Source organism: Oryctolagus cuniculus, chromosome 11, assembly GCF_051225735.1.
Source record: "Oryctolagus cuniculus isolate XC-2025 breed Fujian yellow rabbit chromosome 11, ASM5122573v1, whole genome shotgun sequence".
In the NCBI taxonomy this organism is placed as follows: Eukaryota; Metazoa; Chordata; class Mammalia; order Lagomorpha; family Leporidae; genus Oryctolagus; species Oryctolagus cuniculus.
This window is the reverse complement of record NC_142877.1, coordinates 77,675,869-77,695,204: the sequence shown is the minus strand read 5'-3', so window position 1 is coordinate 77,695,204 and position 19,336 is coordinate 77,675,869. Positions and strand designations below refer to the sequence as shown.

General features: G+C 39.7%; 1 protein-coding gene across 6 annotated transcripts in view; it reads left to right on the top strand.

Annotated features, from left to right (window-relative positions):
• Positions 1–19,336, top strand: part of CAPS2 (calcyphosine 2) — a 50,489-nt gene that overhangs the window by 13,128 nt on the left and 18,025 nt on the right. For all 6 annotated transcript variants that reach the window (XM_089307441.1, XM_008256803.5, XM_017341986.4 and 3 more), the window contains 6 exons: positions 2,310–2,432; positions 7,660–7,727; positions 9,788–9,907; positions 13,679–13,753; positions 16,391–16,486; positions 16,580–16,673. In XM_089307441.1, the coding sequence (XP_089163567.1) occupies positions 2,310–2,432; positions 7,660–7,727; positions 9,788–9,907; positions 13,679–13,753; positions 16,391–16,486; positions 16,580–16,673 (576 nt within the window). The remainder of the gene's footprint in view (positions 1–2,309; positions 2,433–7,659; positions 7,728–9,787; positions 9,908–13,678; positions 13,754–16,390; positions 16,487–16,579; positions 16,674–19,336) is intronic.

Sequence of the window (19,336 nt, the reverse complement as noted above, 5' to 3'; positions counted from 1 at the left end):
ACCTGTGTATTTTGCTTTTGTAACCCAAGGTTGCTAACCCAAAGTTAGCATTTTGTAGTATTTTGTAATTTTTTTTTTTTTTGACAAGCAGAGTGGACAGTGAGAGAGAGAGACAGAGAGAAAGGTCTTCCTTTTCCGTTGGTTCACCCTCCAATGGCCGCTGCGGCCGGCGCACCGCGCCGATCCGATGGCAGGAGCCAGGTACTTCTCCTGGTCTCCCATGGGGTGCAGGGCCCAAGCACTTGGGCCGTCCTCCACTGCACTCCCTGGCCATAGCAGAGAGCTGGCCTGGAAGAGGGGCAACCGGGACAGAATCCGGTGCCCCGACCAGGACTAGAACCCGGTGTACCGGCGCCGCAAGGTGGAGGATTAGCCTAGTGAGCCGCGGTGCCGGCCTAGTATTTTGTAATTTTAACTCTTACAGTTAGATCTCTGATCTATTTTGAGTTAACTTTTTTTTTTTTTTTCAATAGTGTGAAGTTGGAAGGGGTGTGGAGTCTAACTTTACTCTTTCGTTTGTCTATCTCTGGTTGTCCCAGCACCATTTGTTGAAAAGATCATTATTCCCTACTGCATGATCTTGGCAACTTGTTGAAAACTAACCAACCTAAATGTAAGGTTTAATCAGTTCTTAAATGTTGATTCTGGTATTTTCATTACAGTCTTCTAAAATGAATAAAATGTCAGCTTAAATGTTCTGGCAGAAATTATTCCCTGAGAATCTCTGTCACCAACAGTGTATTTAAGATGTAAATGACTCTGACAAACTTAAAAAAAAAAAAACAGATGAATTCTTTATATTTATTTACACTGGTGTAATTTGGGGGACACACAGGGTGACTGTTTTACTAATACTGTAGCTTTTTCTTTAAATTTGGTAAGAGATCAGATTTTAATTGTCTGTATCCACCCCTTATGGGTGCTAACTGTGTATGGCAGTGGGTATATTAATTAATTTATTGTGGCAGTTATTACACAGTGAATATGTGTATCAAATCATCACACTGAAAATGTAATTGAATATTTGTTACATACAGTATGTAATATTGAATACATGAGTATACACTTTTCATTTGTCAGTAAACACCTTAAAATCTTAAAAAATGAAGACAGAGACTTTGGTCCTGAGTACATATCATTAACTGCAGGGGGAGACGATTACTTGGAAATCTGGTTTGAGGAGGTTAAGTCTGATATGCCAAGGGGAAATGTCACAGTTTTTTCATTGTAAAGTTTAGAAACAAGCTGAAACTAAATAATATCCCTTTAAAACTTGTTCTCAATCTAATTAAAATGCCCAACTTTGCTTTTACTTCAACATATCTCTGAATTAATCTGATTAATTCATTTTATGTAATGCTAGGTTAAGGAAATCACTATTTAGGAAAAACAGGTTCATTAGTGAATGAATGAATGAATAAAATTATAAAGTATCCTTATAGCTTGATTTCTAAGTAGTAAACACTTGAGGTTCATTATTCAGTCATCGGACAAATGCTTATTGAATGCACATGATATGGAGCTTGTCTGGCACCAGAGACATGCAGTTAAAAATGACAGATGAGGTCCCTGTCCTCATGGAACATACATTAGAAGAGGTAGACAAGAAATAGTAAATAAATATATAATAGAATTTTACGTAGAAATTAAAGGTCAGTAAGGCAGAGTAAGAAGACGGAATGTGACCTTTCAAGGGCTATTTAAAGTAAGAATGAACCCTTGGAGAAGAACTCTTGAAATCTATTAAAGTTTTGACAAATTACTAACGTGTTGGGACATTTTTTTTGGTTGTTATTAATGTAATCATAAGCACATCTCTTATTCAGAGAAAAATTTGGTATTTATCATTTTAGAATCTCAAAGGATTCTAAAGATTACATCCATCTTTTAGTACTTCTGAATTTAATTTAATACTCGAGTGAACAAGCCCATGTTTAATGTTTTTACAATGATACAACTTGAATAAAAATAGTTATGACAATTATGTTATGATCAATTATGATCACTGTGCATCAGACAGGTTTTACAATTGTTGGACATATATCATCCTGTTTAATCCTCTTCTTGATGCAATAGTTATGTTACTAATTCCCATTTTGTCTATGAGTAGACTGAGGCTCAGAGAAGTCATCTAGCTAGAAAGTGGAAGAGCTGGATTCAGACACGGCAATCTGGTTGTCAGAGCCCCTACTCTTCCTGCCTATACAGCTAGTCTCTGAGATACTCAGTGACTACCTATTCTCATATTTTCTTAAAAGCAAATCTTTGAAATATATATGTGATGGTCCCTGTGTTGCTTTCATTTATAGTGTGTACAAGGCAAGGAGAGCAGCGTGGATGACCTTACAACTCTGGACAGGAAAGCCCTCCTACAGCAAGGTTTTGCAAAAAGCCCTTGCAATGCACAACACAGTGCAAGAAAATCAAATGCAGTAAGTCATCAGCATTTTTATTTACTTCGTAAGCCATTAAGATAATTTGCCATCCAAGACATTGCAGACTTGTAATTGAATAATAACTGCAGTAATTCTATCTGGGCAATATTTACATCATCTGAGGTGAATATTTATTAATGTGCAAGTTGAGTTCATTTTCAGAAATGATTCATTTGTGTTTCATATATCTTATGCCTAAAAATTATCTTGAATCTTTGAGAGTTTGGAAAAATGTAGTTTGTACTGTCCAACATGTGAATTGCCTGCTAGTTATATTAGGAGGCTTATTTGGCTTCACTCTCTTTTGCCAAAAGTAGCCTGGTTATTTTATTTTATTTTATTTATTTATTTATTTTTTGAGATTCATAAGCTACTTGTATGAGAAGTTCAAGCCAAGGAAGGCCAGAAACAAAATAATTTTTTCTTAGGAAAAGTGAAGAAAACTCCAGACTCATTATTAACTTTATATCTTTCACAAAATCTATTGCATTTATGAGTATTGCTTAGAATAATTCTGGTACAAGCAGATAATTAGGACAATTCTGTAGTGTCTTGGCATAAAGGGACCAGGCTCATTGCAGTTGAAGTCTATTGACTCTGCTTGGCACCCCAAGCTGATTAATATCTTAGGCATACCTACAAGTGATAGGTGAAATACCAGCATGGTGGCTCACAAGTCAGGAATATGCTGGTTTACGCAGCCTAAATAATAAAGCAATATGGATTTGAGTAGTCACATTATCATCACTGTTGAGAAGAAACTCAATATATATATTTTATTTGAGTCATAATATTCCAGGATCAACATGCTTCCAGTTAATAGCAGTGTATAATCCATCTCTGGGCCAGGTAGACTCGCTCTCTATGGGTGACCTAAGTTGAAAATTTGTTATATACTTCTTTTAATGATATAATATGCACATTACTTTCTGAATAATTATTAGTTAGATATTTATGCTTAATAGACCAGGAGTGTTACCAGCATTGTTATGAAAACAAAAAAGCAAAGTGTTTTCCCAAATAAGGCTACTTTTGACCTATTCCTGAAGTAGTGTTAGATATGGATAATACCAATATCTAAGGACCATTGGATGTTGTTCTTGGCATTACTGAAAGCCACCTGAGTATTAGCGGGTTTCTTTTCCTTGTGATTCCATTGTTAATGGTGATGTATCTAAATGCAGTACCAAATAAATGTTCCTTTATTGTGGTACCACACGTTCATCTTCTTTATTTCCCCAAGGAAACTTTCAAGGCCTCTGAAATTAGTACTGATTTAAAAAAAAAATGTAAGTCAAGCTTCTTTAGTTTTTAACTCCTCAAATAAACAACAGAAGCAGTGAACCTCTCTATGATTTGTGTGTCTTTCTAGTCCAGTTCTTTTGTCAGTTTTCTGTGTTGTCACATCCTTTGAATCAGTGTGACTTCTGCTTCTAATAAGCTTTGTTTGCACAGACCTTTAAGTCATGTTACCCGAGAGTGGTTCTAACTTTTTCCTGCAGAGTAGAAGCTACCATAAACCTCACCACAAGGTGGCCTTTCTGCATGGGATCTGTGGTGTTCATCCATCTCCCCTCTTTTAGCTGATTCTGGGTTCTACATCTGTGCTCTGGCTCATTACGGATGTTTTCTGTATGTAATTGTTGCATGTTTTAGCAAGTGTCCACTGTCTGCATTACCCTGAGATAGAACAGTACGCCTTGCTTTACCTGTAGGTTGCATGGTTTTTCTAGCTTCTTCATTGCTGTTTTAAATTTATTACTAAACAAATTTTTTTTTTTTTTTTGACAGGCAGAGTGGACAGTGAGACAGAGAGAAAGGTCTTCCTTTTTGCCGTTGGTTCACCCTCCAGTGGCCGCCGCGGCCGGCGCGCTGTGGCCGGCACACAGCGCTGATCCGATGGCAGGAGCCAGGTACTTATCCTGGTCTCCCATGGGGTGCAGGGCCCAAGCACCTGGGCCATCCTCCACTGCACTCCCGGGCCACAGCAGAGAGCTGGCCTGGAAGAGGGGCAACCGGGACAGAATCTGGCGCCCCGACCGGGACTAGAACCCGGTGTGCCGGCGCCGCAAGGCAGAGGATTAGCCTAGTGAGCCGTGGTGCCAGCCTAAACAAAATTTTTTGTGAAGTATCATGAGCTTAGCAAATAGCACACAGCACAGATATGTTGCAAATGATATAAATGTTATATAGTGCATATAGTGTGTAAACCAGGCCTTTTAAATTTTAACCAAAAAATTCAATTCAATTATAGGGAAAATCTCTCTTTTTTTTTTTTTTCAATAAAAGTACTGATTTATTTGAAGGAGTTACAGAGAAAGTGGGACAGAAAGAGAGAGAGAGAGAGAGAGAGATCTTCCATTTTCTGGTTCACTCCCCAAGTGGTTGCAATCACCAGGGCTGAGCCAGGAGCTTCATCTGGGTCTCCAAATTGGGTGGCAGGGGCCCAAGTACTTGGGCCATCTTCCACTGCTTTTCCTAGGCCATTAGCTAGCAGCTAGCTTAGAAGTGGAACAGCTAGGACTTGAACTGGCACCCATATGAGATGCTGGCATGGTAGATGGCAGCTTTACCTGGTATGCCACAACACCAGCCCCAGTAAAATTTATTTTTAAATGTTTATTTTTATTAGTTTAAAATTTAGAGAGAGAGAGAGAGAAACAGACAGAGAGACAGACAGTTCTTCCATCCACTGGATGCTGCTTGAATTTCCACAGCAGCTGTGCTGGGCCAGGCTGGTGCCAGGAGCCTGGAACTCAGTTGGGCTTTCCATATGAGCAGCAGGAATACCAGCATAGGAGCTAATGCCTGCTTACTTCCCAGGGTGCACACTGGCAGAAAACTGGAATCGGAAGCAGAGTTGTGACTCCAACCCAGGCACTCCCATATGATAAGCATGTCTCAAGTGACATTTTAACCTCTGTGCATGCCTCTAGGCTAACTTTTAAATAATTATGTCTTAACTTTTCCAAGTTTCTTAAAAGTTTTTATTTTCGTTGTTTTGTTATAACTTTAGATGCTCTTATTTGATATTTTGTGTCAGTTTTAGATAAAGCACTCTCTTCAAGGTTCAAAGGCCTGTATCTCAAACAATAATTTCTTACTTAGTTTTGTTTATTGGAGTGATTGATAGAGATGACAATAATTTACATTCTGAAAATAGAACAAGGATTATTTTGAATTCTTCATGTTGAAAACTTTGGTGTACTCCTTAAAAGAAACACTTTAGGAGTGGGGGTTGTGGTACACACACTGTGTTGAGCTGCTATTTGGAACACTCGCATCTCATATCCTTGTGCCTGGTTGGAGCCATGGCTTCTCTGTGTTTCTGATACAGCTTCTTGATAATGTGGCAGAGAGGCAGCAAATGATGGTTCAAGGACTTGAGTCCTTACCATCTATGTGGGAAACCCAGACAGAGTTCCTGGTTCCTGGCTTCAGCCTGCCCCCACCCTGGATGTTATAGGCATTTGGGGATGGAAGATGTTTGTTTACTCCTCTGTCTGTTACTCTGCCTTTCAATAAATGAATACATCTCTTTTTTAAAAAGAAAAACTGAGGCCAGCGCCGTGGCTCACTTGGTTAATCCTCTGCCTGCAGCACCAGCATCCCAGATGGGCGGTGGGCTCAAGTCCCAGTTGCTCCTCTTCCAGTCCAGCTCTCTGCTGTGGCCCAGGAGTGCAGTGGAGGATGGCCCAAGTGCTTGGGCCCCTGCACCTGCATGGGAGACCAGGAAGAAGCACCTGGCTCCTGGCTTCGGAGTGCCGGCCATAGCGGACATTTGGGGAGTGAACCAATGGAAGACCTTTCTCTCTGTCTGTCTCTTTCACTGTCTATAACTCTACTTGTCAAATAAAAAAAAAAAAAAAACTTAAAAGAAAAACTGAAACATTTTAATGACTTTATAATCTCTTCATTGACTATATAATCTAACTTGCTGTTTTGGTGTAACCTAAAAAGTAGTAAAAATAGTTATACATAATAATAGTTTAATCATACCAGCAACTGAGAAACATTAATTAATATTTTTAAAATATTTTTTTATTTATTTATTTTTAAAGATTTATTTATTTGAAAGAGTTACACAGAGAGGAGAGTCAGAGAGAGAGAGAGAGAGAGAGAGAGAGATGTCTTCCATCCGCTGGTTCACTCCCCAATTGGCCGCAACAGCTGGAGCTGTGCTGATCCAAAGCCAGGAGCCAGGAGCTTCCTCCATGTCTCCCATATGTGTTGCAGGGGCCCAAGCACTTGGACCATCTTGTACTGCTTTCCCAGGCCATAGCAGAGAGCTGGACAGGAAGTGGAGCAGCCGGGACTTGGATCAGCACCCACATGGGATGCCAGCACTGCAGGTGGTAAAGCTTTATCCGCTACACCACAGCGCTGGCCCCAAAAGATTTTATTTATTTATTTGAGAGGTAGCGTTACAGACAGGGAGAGGGAGAGAGACAGAGAGAAAGGTCTTCCATCTGCTAGTTCACTCCCCAAATGGCTGCAACAGCCGGAGCTGAGCCGGTCTGAAGCCAGGAGCCAGAAGCTTCTTCTGGGTCTCCCACTTGGGTGCAGGGGCGCAAACGCTTGTTCCATTGTCTACTGCTTTCACAGGCCATAGCAGAGAGCTGGATCAGAAGAGGAAGAGGAGCGGCTGGAACTCAAAATGACGCCTATATGGGATGCTGGCACTATAGGCGGCAGCTTTACCTGCTATGCCACAGCATTGGCCCCTAATTAAGTATTATTAATACATTATATGTATATAAAGGATTATCATTCTTTTAATACTGGGATATTTTTGCTTGTTTTGCTTTAGATTGTTGAGAGAAGGTTGAATGATTCCAATTCAGTTTCAGATTCTTTACTGTGACGTTTTAGACCAAAGTCTTTGTGTTTCAGCCTTGGTGTTCTTCTGAGAGTAAATTACAGTACATTTGAGAGGAGAGATGTCACAGTCTCTTCCTTCATCCTGACCCCATAAAATGCACTGGAAGCTCCTAGAAATATATCTGATGATTTCTACCAAAATTGAAGTATACAACATTTTAAGAAAACAGATGGTGCTTTCATGTTAAATAGCTGAAAGTTAAATTTATTCATGATGGATAGTAATCAACTGTTATGAAAGAAGTTGGAAATATTCAATTTATGCTTTTGCGTAGATCTTTTGTATGAACTATTGTACTGTTCTGCTTTATGGATGATGAAATTGTCTTTATTATCTTATCAGGAAGTAGTGGCTGCAGAGAAGAAGAAACGAACTGTCGCAGAGCAGGTGCTGATAGATCACTTATCTCGGTGAGAGGCAGTCCCAGCGGAAATCCATTTAGAAAGTTTCGTTAAATTTCTTTCTCAAACACGACACCCACATCCTTGGTCAATCAATGAGTGGCTAACTCAGAGGCACCCAAATTTTGTTCACTATACTCTTTGTGTTTTAATCTTATTTTTCCAGAGCACTCTTTGATAAGTAGAAATACCTAACAGTTGTGTCTGTTATATTTGTTTTTGTCTAAATAATTTATGTATTAATTTCCTAACAATGTAATGAACATCTGAAAAAATAATACACATAGGCTTAAAAATTAATTTCATTCTTAAATTGCCACAATTGCTTGCTAATGGGATGGTTGCATCGTCTGGGTGCTACACAGTCTCTCAAATATTAGTATCATTTAGGAAGCTAAATGTGTTTGAGCTTTAATATTTTCCTTCTCTGTATTTTGATTTTGTCTCTGCCAAAAGATTTATTACAACTACCATACTGTGTGTGTAGATTATACATGGAATTGATAAATAAAGCCTGAGAATAGAAGAGTTGCCAGTTTTTTTGTAAATACCAGCTTTTAAATTGAGGAAATTAAAAAATTATGTTAATATTCATTTTCAGAGGAAAATTTGCTTCACAGCTTGGCACACAAATAAACAAGATTTACAGTAAATAATAGAGATGCCTAAAGCTTTTTTCTTGAATGTCCTAGCAATTGAAAAAAATTCAATCAATTCATAAATTCTTCTATATATGAATTGCTGTTTTACTTCCATATTTTTTGAAGCCTCGTGATTTCTTCCTTTTTTCTTTTTTTTAAAGATTTATTTATTTATTTGAAAGACAGAGTTACAGAGAGGCCGAGAGAGAGAGAAAGAGGTCTTCCATTCGTTGATTCACTCCCCAGATGGCCGCAATGGCCAGAGCTATGTCAATCCAAAGTAAGGAGCAAGGAGCTTCTTCCTGGTCTCCCACGTGGGTGCAGGGGCCTAAGGACTTGGGCCGTCTTCTACTGCTTTCTCAGGCCATTGCAGAGAGCTGGATCAGAAATGGAGCAGTCGGCACCATATGGGATGCCGGCACTGCAGACAGCCCCTTTACCCGCAATTCTAAAGCAACAGCCCCATGATTCTTTCTTAAGAAATATATACTCAGGGATGGCACTGTGCTGTAGTGGGTTAAAGCCGCTGGTTCGAGTCCTAGCTGCTTCATTTCCAATCCAGCTCTCTGCTATGGCCTGGGAAAGCAAAGAAGATGGCCCAAGTCCTTGGGCCCCTGCACCCATGTGGAAGGCCTGGAAGAATTTCCTGGCCCCTGGCTCTGGACCAGCACAACTCTGGCCGCTGCAGCCATTTGGAGAATGAACCAGCAGATGGAAGTCTTCTCTCTGTCTCTACCTCTCTCTGTAACTCTTTCAAATAAATAAAATAAATTTTTTTAAATAAAGAAATATCTACTCATTTGTTCTTTCAGCCGATCATCAAATCTGCTCAGACTTGAGGTTTTTCTAGGCACTTAGGACCAAACCCAGAGAGGGCAATATTGCTAAGGATGTGTAGAAGCTTAGGTTTTGATGAATCATGAAATGCAGGCTGGTTAGGGGGACATGTGAGGTTGTAAAGATATAACCTCTTTTTTATCATTAAATACTGCTATTCGGTTTATAATAACAATCCGAAACCACAAGGTGACTCCTATGTCCCCTACATTATTAATTGAATTTCCTTTCATATTGTAGGGTTACTTTTAGCTGTTTGTATTTAAAAATATTACATATATTTGACAAGGCAGAGAAAGAGAGATCTTCAATCTGTTGGTGCACTTCCCAAGTGCCTGAAACAGCCAGGGCTGTGCAGATTAAAGCCAGGAGAAAGGAACTCCATCTGTGTCGCTCAGGTGGGTAGTAGGGGCCCAAACACTGAGTCATCTTCTGCTGCCTCACTGGATGCATTAACAGGGAGCTGGATCAGGACCAGAGTTAGGACTACATCTCAGACACTTCGATATGGGATATGAGCATCCCAAGTAGCGGCTTAACCTCTTGCCCCCATTATCACCTTTAATTGTCAGAATTTATGTTTTCCTACAGGGCTGTAATCAGTGATCCGGAACAAAATTTAACCCTGGAGAAGCAAGAAAGTGCTTGTGTCCTTCCAGATTCAAAGGTGGCACCTCTTCGATTTAGGAAAAGAACACTACATGAAACAAAGTAGGAATATTTTACTTGTATAAAATGAGAATACTTTATGTTATGAGTGTGATTTTAAAATGTGCTTCAGTGTCTAACTTAAAAAGTTCTTGGCATTTGTTTTTGCTTTTTTCCCCCTTTACGTGTAGAAGTTGATGTTTTGGAATTCAGATCCCATTTCTGCCATCTTAAGGTATTGAAGTCAATGCCATATTCTATTTTCTTTGCCCTCCAGGGTTTTTATTTGTAACTTAGGGGAAAAAAGCCACAGCCTTCAGAGATAATTTCTTTTCTTTTCTTTTTTTTTTCTTTCTTTTTTTTTTTTTTTAACAGGCAGAGTGGACAGTGAGAGAGAGAGACAGAGAAAAAGGTCTTCCTTTGCCGTTGGTTCACCCTCCAATGGCTGCCGCATGGCCGCCGCGGCCGGCGCGCTGCGGCTAGTGCATCGCGCTGATCCAAAGCCAGGAGCCAGGTGCTTCTCCTGGTCTCCCATGGGGTACAGGGCCCAAGCACCTGGGCCATCCTCCACTGCACTCCCTGGCCACAGCAGAGAGCTGGCCTGGAAGAGGGGCAACCGGGACAGAATCCGGCGCCCCAACCGGGACTAGAACCCGGTGTGCCGGCGCCGCTAGGTGGAGGATTAGCCTAGTGAGCCAGGCGCCAGCCCAGAAATAACTTTCAAGGATATTTCAGAAAGTTTGTGTAGAAGTGGAATGATAAGGTGTTTATCTTGGTGCCAAATAATTTTTGAAATCCATGTATAGTTTTTTCATAATGTACGTTTTCCATGAACATTTTGAAGACGTCTCATATGTGAATGTGTGGTACATCATAAGTGAGATATTTGTATGCAATTTATACTATTTAAATTTATTCATATAATATATAGAACAGTTTATATCACTGATATATTAAAATTAGTAATGTATAAAAGTTTTATTTTTTCATATTTTAAATTTGTGGCTTATTAAAGCTGTGGGTTGGTATTTGCTTTTGTAGTCCTGTGGTGCAGTCCACTTAACTTGTTAAACTTGACTGGTGGTTGACATCTAGCCTGAGCTGTTAATCAACGTAGAAAATCCACTAGTACCAACAATAACTCTTTCATATTTTCAGGTGACTGTAGTTGTTAGTACTTTCTCATTACTTTTGTCTTTTAGGCTCCTTATTTTCTGGAAGCCTTTATATTCTTTCAAATCTTTAAATATTTGACGGTATCATGTATTAATTCCTATTACTTCTGCTAACAAATGACCACAAACTTAGTATTTTGTTCTACTACAGTTTTGGGGATAGGAAGGAAGCCTAACATCAGGTTGTTGATAGGGCTGCACTCCTGCTAGAAATTTCAGGGTAGAATCAGTTTCCTTGATTTTGCGGGTTGTAGGGGTAGCCTTCATTCCTTAACACATGGTGTCTTCTTCCCTCTTCAAAGCCAGACGTGGCTGGTAAGGTCATTCTAGTGCCACAGGACTCTGACACGCTTCCTCTGTAAAAGTCTCTCTCCCTGTCTTCCTTTAATCTAGACAGCTGTGATGGCAGTGAACCTATCTGGTTAATCTGTGAAATCTCATTTTAAGACTCTTAGTTTAATCATATGTACCACAGCCTTTTCATCATATAAGGTGACATATTCACATGTTCCAAGGATTAGGATGTAGATGTCCTTGAGCGGGTGCTCATTTATCTATAACACATCCAAACTTTCCTTTTTCTGAAATAAACTATTACTGAGAGAAGTACACAAATTTTAAGTGTACAGCATACGAATGATAAATTATATTCAGGTACCAAACTCCTGGATCCAAAAACAACTTCCCTAGTTTCTCAAAACCTCCCCTATGCTGCCTCCCACTAACTGTCTATTTCCTTTGCCATATTAGCTTAACCTCTGTAACATCAGATTTTAGGACTGCCTGATTACGAACTAAAGTTCATAAATGAAATCACAAAATTTGGGTACTTTGTGTCTGGCTTCATTTTCATTCCTAGTTGTATGTGTGCATTTGTGTATCTTTAAGATGTACAACATGATGTTTTAATATGCGTGTTCATAGTGAAATGCCCCGGGCTTATTTTATTCAACACTATGTTTGTGAGTTTTATCCATGCTATTATTTGCAATTGTCTTTTTTTCTCATTCTGTACAGCATTTCGTTGCATAGAGATGCCACTGCATATTGATGTACATTTGGTTACTTATGGATAGTGCTACCATGAATTGTCTTTTGCATGCCTCTTGATGAGCATATGTATTCATTTTGGCTCAGTATAATTTCAGCAGAAGATTTGCTGGCCCATTTAGTATACATATGTTCAACTCTAAAAGATACTGCCAAAGAGTTTTCCAAACGGTTGCTGTAATTTACACTCCCACCAGTAGCAGTATGAGTGTTCTAGTCACACCACATCTTTGCCAGTGCTTGATATTGTCTGCCTTTTTCATTTTAATTCTTTTTATGGATGTATATTAGTGATTTTAGTTTATGTTGACTGGAGACTTATAGAATTAGGTATACTTCCTTTGGCCATCTAGATATTCTGTAAAATTTTCATTCTGATCTGTTGGGTTGTCTATCTTTCATATGGAATTATGAATTTGTTCAATGTATTCTGCATAGGAGTCCTTTTACAGCTGTTATTTGTTGCCCATATCTTTCCCTAGTTTGGTAACCTTTCCATTCTCCTGATTATACCTTTCCTAAACACTGAAATTAGAAACAAGAGTTTTTAATATCTTTCAAAAAATCCAGAAATAAGAGTTTGTAATTTTAATGTAGATCAGTTTACCAAACTACTCCTATGCTACTAATGCCCTTTGTCTTAAGAAAACTCTGCCGGCTGCAAAGCCACTTTTTCTTTAACTTGTAATGCCACTGAAGTCATATGTCAAATTGTCATGGATGCATGGTTAGTTTCTAGCTTTGTTTTCAGCTTCATCTATCTATGCACATGCATAGATATTATCCTACATTAATTAGTATTACTTTTTATTAAATATCTGAAGCTTGTTTAAAAGTACTCTAGTTTCATGAAAAATTATATAGGGTTTTGGTTAAAATTATTGTATTTATGGATTTCAAGCTCTTCCTTGTTCATTCTTTCCAAAAGAAGAGAATTCTGTTTCATAAAATTGGCAGCAGGGATTGGTACCTATAGTGTAGGTCACTCCCTTCCTTTTTTTGAGAGGCAGCAGCCTGCCAAAGTACACATTCTGACCTATTCCCTAAATTTTACAGGCTCCTTCCCCAGTGACCTTTCACATGGTGGTCTGATGGAGGTTCTCATCCTTCAGCTTCCTGATGGATTCAACAGCAGGACTCCTTCTCATGCCACTCTCTTGTCAGGACAAAAGGAAGTCTTCCTGGAAGCTCTTTGTCAGAGCTGGGTCACTTAAGCATCCCTAATGATGAGGAGCTAAGAAAGCAAGTTCTATAGTGGGAGGGAGGCAGAGTGTAAGAGAGTTGGAAGTGGCTTCTGGGTAGCTCTGTGACAGCACCAGCCACACAGGTGCTGTCTCTGTTCAATATTCATTTTTCAAAGTACTGGGAGATTATGATACCAAAATCACTGATGTGCTATATACCATATCGCAGAGTGATTTCTCCTGTGTCTTCACTATTAGCAATCTGAAAAAAAATGAACAAAAAAAGATCTTTAGACTTTCATCTTTATCTAATCCATACTGCTTTAAAATATTAACATAACCTTTTTGTATGTTTATCATCTAGGTTGACTATAAGTACCTTAAAATTATTGACAAAATGTGTTTTTTTTTTTTTTTAAAAACAGGATCAAAACGCAATCTACATTAACTGAAAATGTGCTTTCTCATAAAGTGCAATTTGATGGTAGGATCATAACAAGGTAATTTATTTAATTAAATGTTTTATCCTATGATTATAAATGCTTGCTCTCTTAAAATCGGTATAATAGTGAGTTTAGATGAATTAGTCACATTTAAATTAAAAATGTGAATTTAGAAAAAGTGATTTTGGTTAACAAAATAACAAAAAATAACAGGAAGTATGAACTTGTAAGAAAAACACTTTAATTAAAAATTCTAAAGTCATTTTAAATGCTTTTTAAAAAGCATATCTACTGATTTAGTCCCAAATACCTGCAATGGCCAAAGCTGAGCTAGGTAGAAGCCAGGAGATAGGAACTCAATCCAGATCTCCCATGTGGGCTGCAGGAACCCAAGTACCTGAGGCATAAACGGTTGCCTCCTGGATTGTGCATTAGCTGGAAGCTTTGTGGAGCACAGCCAGAACCCTAACACAGGTACTCTAATATGGGATGTGGGTACATCCTTGGGCAGCTTAACTACTAGGCCAAAAGCCTAACCCATAAAAGAATTTCTTTTAAAGATTATTAGGGGCCAGCGCTGTGGCTCACTAGGCTAATCCTCCGCCTGCAGCGCCGGCACCCCGGGTTCTAGTCCCAGTCGGGGCGCCAGATTCTGTCCCAGTTGCTCCTCTTCCAGTCCAGCTCTCTGCTGTGGCCCGGAAAGGCAGTGGAGGATGGCCCAAGTGCTTGGACCCTGCACCTGCATGGGAGACCAGGAGGAAGCACCTGGCTCCTGGCTTCAGATCGGCGCAGCACCAGCTGTAGGAGCCATTTGGGGAGTGAACCAACGGAAGGAAGACCTTTCTCTCTGTCTCTATCACTGTCTGTAACTCTACCTCTCAAATAAAAAAAAAAAAAAAAGATTTATTTTAACTATTTGAAAATCAGAGTTACTGAGAGAGAGGGAAAGACAGTGAGAGAACTTCCATCTGCTGGTTCACTCCCCAAATGGCAGCAACGGCCAGGGCTGGGCAACAGAAGCCAGGATCCAGGAGCTTCTTCCAGGTCTCCCATGTGGGTGAGGGGGCCAAAGCACTTGGGCCATTTTCCGCTGCTTTCCCAGGAGCATTAGCAGAAAGCTGGATCAGAAGTGGAGCAGCTGGGGCTCTAACCAACACCTACATGAATACTGGTGTTTCAGGTAGTGGCTTTACCTGTTATGCCACAACACTGGCCTCCAGAAATGAATTTTTAAAATATATATATATATATAAAAAACTAGTAAAATATATAAACTACTTTAAAAATTAACCTTTATCTAATTTTAGATTATTGGTAGATAGAATAATTATAAAAGGAAGATGGTTTTTCAAATTATGTTAATTTTTAAAAGTTTTAACTGACACATAAAATTATACATACTTTTGGAGTAGAATGTGATATTTTAATGCATGTGTACATTACATAATGTTCAAATCAGGGTAAACATCTAGCTCCTCAGACATTTGCCATTTGTTTATGGTGGAACATTCAAAATCCTTTCAGGAAGATGAAAGTTTGTTTGTTTTAAAGATATATTTATTTGAAAGGCAGAGTGACAGAAAGCAAGAGAGACAGAGATCTTCCATCCACTGGTTCATTCCCCAAATGGCTATCACCACCAGGTCTGGGCAAGGTCAAAGCCAGGAGCTAGGAACTCCGTCCTGGCATTGCACATGGTAACAGGGACCCAAGTACTTGTGCCTTCATCTACTGCCTTCCGGGTGCATTAGCAGGAAGCTAGATCAGAAGCGGAGCAGCTGGAACTCCAGCAGTCACTCTAATATGGAATTCCAGCTTTCCATGCAGTGGCTTAACTTGCTGGGCCTCAACGCTGGCTCCTCAGGAAACTGGTTCTTAAATCTGTTACTTCAGTCCTATAAGCTTTGAGTAATGTATAATGGGACTGGAAGTGGTTTGTGTATGTTGCTAGTGAAATGTGTGTCTTTAAATTATTGTACTTGTTCAGTGACTAATTTAAACTTTTCTATGAAAGAAAAGATAATAATGTATAACTTTGTTTTCTTCAAGCTCAATATTTAAAATATATTTATTTATTTGAAAGGCAGGGTTACAGAAAGAGAGGGAGAGACACACACAGAGAGATAGTTTTCATTTCCTGGTTCACTTCCAAATGGCCGCAGCAGCTGAGCTAGGCCCGATTGAAGTCAAGATCCAGGAGCTTCATCTGAGTCTCCCACATGGGTGACAGGGGCCTAAGCACTTGGGCCATCTTCCACTGCTTTCCATGGCACATTAACAGGGAGCTGGATTGCAAGTCGTGCAGCCAGGACTTGAACTAGCCCTCAGATTGGATGCTGCATTCCAGGCAGTGGCTTATCCCCTGTACTGCAACGCTGGCCCCAAGCTCAACATTTTTTTTTTCAATCATCTTCTGTCTTATTTTAAAAGTCTATGTTGAATTAGTAATGATTGTTGAATCAGTAATCCACATTGTGGTATATACATATTCATATCAGTATAAATAGCTTTTTTTCTTCATCCAAATGTCGCTTATACTGACACTGCAGAAGCTGTGTTGTGCTTTCCCTACAGCTTTCAGAATCTTCACTCACTGCCACACACTCAAGGGAGTTATTCCATCCGTCTTTGAAATGTGCTGGTTTAGGATTTAACTTAAAAATAATTCTTTGATAGCAATTCTTATTTTTCTAGAAATGGACGTGATGCTTGCAGAGAGCTGATTGGATTCTTTTTTACCCATGACCAGTCCCTTACAATTTATGAATATCGGCAATTTGGGAAAAATAGGTATGACATAAAACACTGTCAGAATTCTCAAAAGAGTTTACTTTGGAGAGAAACTGAGTAATGGGACTTTTCTTTTTTTCAATTAACTTGTAGAACAAATGTGCTTCCTTTTATTCAAAAGAGCATTTATAGTCATCAGTGTGGACGAAGAAAAGGAAAACAATACCAAGTTGGTGATTTTTATACTGTAAGTTAAATGGGAGTACACAAATGTTTACGTAATGCCAGATAATGGAATTTGTGGAGTCTTGTGGAAGTAGAGTGTCAGGACTTCTACATGTCAGTTTATTTTTTCTCTTCCTATCTAAACAGGGAACCAGTATGTGACTGGGCTAAGGGCTGTTGTCTCCCCCTAGGAGGCTCTGCTTTCGAGATTCCCAGTGCTCTGAATCTGAGAATAGCATATATTACTTGTTGAACCCTCCTCCCCAATTCCACAGTACAAGTTGTGCCCAGGAGAGCCTGTCTCTTGGCACTTTTAAAGGTTCTGTAATTGGGTAAGAGGCTACCTCAATAGCAGCAGGAGAAATGGTCCTCCTAAAGCAGGCTTATCCTCTGAAGATGCATGGTTTCCTCCACATGGATGAGCGCTGGCCTCTGGAGAGGTCATACAACTGAGAGCCCATTCTTATGACCTTTCCAATCTTGGAATACTTGGGGCAATAATATATGACTGAAGGGTGCTCTACTATGAGTAGATCTTTTGTATAGATAATTTATTTTTATTTTTATTTTTTTGACAGGCAGAGTGGACAGAGAGAGAGAGACAGAGAGAAAGGTCTTCCTTTGCTGTTGGTTCATCCTCCAATGGCCGCTGCGGCCAGTGCGCTGCGGCCAGCGTGCTGCGGCCAGCGTACCGCGCTGATCTGATGGCAGGAGCCAGGTACTTCTCCTGGTCTCCCATGGGGTGCAGGGCCCGAGTACTTGGGCCATCCTCCACTGCACTCCCGGGCCACAGCAGAGAGCTGGACTGGAAGAGGGGCAACCGGGACAGAATCCGGTGCTCCGACCGGGACTAGAACCTGGTGTGCCAGTGCCGCAAGGCGGAGGATTAGCCTAGTGAGCTGCGGCGCCGGCTGTATAGATAATTTGTATAGTGCTCTTCATGATTAACATTTAACATCATCCACAGCATTTATTCATGTAACAAACATATTCATGTGCTCAGTAGTGGAGTTAGGCTAACAAATACATAAGACCAATTGTTTTTGTGGAGTTTTCAGTTTAACAGGAAATATAGCCAGATAGGAGGGGCAACATGAGACCAGACAGGAGTGATGACAATCCAGTTTTGTGAGATCAGAGATGGCTTCCTGGAGAAAGTGCCATGTAACCTCCCCTAGGAGTTATCTAGGCAGGGACAGGGAGAAACGTGAGGGAAATGCTTCCAGGTGGAGGAGGCAGCTCGTGCAAAGTAGCATATGGCTCATTGGAGAGCTGAAAGTAGTTCCGTCTGTCTAGAATATAGAATTCAAGGTAAGAGTTGGAAGAGATGAGTCAGAGCTTACTGGAATTATGTTAAAGATCTACCTAAAATGTGTTGGGGAGTCAGTGAAAGAAGAGGGGCGTGGGAGAAGAGAGGTGACATGACTGAGTTTCAGTTTAGAATGATCTCTGTGATTACACTGTGGGGAGGACTAGATACACAAGGACTGGATATGATTGATTCAGATTAATCTAGGAGAGTGATTATGGCAACGTGAATGAAGCAGACGGTTGAGGCAATGATGCCACGTAGAAATTTTTATTTTTAATCTTGAAAAGGTAGAATTGCTAAGACTTGTAGAAAAATTAGGGGAGATATAAGGGGGAGTGAGGAAAAGCTAGGTATCCTGACCTTTGATTAAATACACTATACATATGTCATGCAAGTCTGTGTGTTAACACAGAGGGAAAATCAGTTCTGACTTCCATTGCACAACCTGCAGAAAGAATGCTAATGCCTATCCAAAGATTAAAGTTATTTGTAGCTCTGAGGTGCTGTCTCCAATTATTTAGTGTATCATCTGATTTATTCTCACTATCCTGGTTCCACATTACTTTGAACAAATGTTGAACCTTGCTCCCTTTTACAATTCCCATGGTGTGTGTCTGGTAGGGGAGTGAGTACACATGAGCCAGACAGAGCAGTCATACAGAGATGTGCATATTGTAGCAGGGTAAGCAATTTAAAATTCATTGTTTGAAGTCCCTATTCTTAAAAATATGTTCCTTGAATATTTCCCATGGTTGAGACCCACCTCTCACTTTTGTGATTCTTCCAGCTATTCCCTCCCCTTAATTATCAATTTATTTAGTGTAGAAATATATGAATGTATCCTATTTTACTGTGTGTGCCTTTCAGATGATGCAATGGAATTTATCTTTTCATTTATATGTGCCTAATCAAATCTTTTCCTCAACATTCCCTCAAAGAAGTTTTTGTGCCAGCAGCTAAGATAATCCCCATATGAATATGTGCATGTGCCCACAGATACTCCTATATAAGTGTGTACTCACACATGTGTTCACATATACACTGATGCAGATCGTATGGATGGGCCCTTTTCCATCTGTGTCCATATATATATATGCTTATATGTATAACATAGCTACATTAACAAGTATGTTTTACTAATACTTGACATGGTAATTGTTCTGTGAAATTTCTCATCCCCAGCCTTATTCTCCTACAACTAAAAAGCCAATCAGAACAACTGTACTACTATGTGTTCTCCTGGGATAATTCTGATCTAAATTCAAGATAACATTTCACATGATCACTCCTAATTCTGTCTCCCACTTTTGCCTTTCAGATTCTTTGAACTGCCCTTTGTACACTTGCTTCTCTATCTCTGGCTGTCTTTTTCA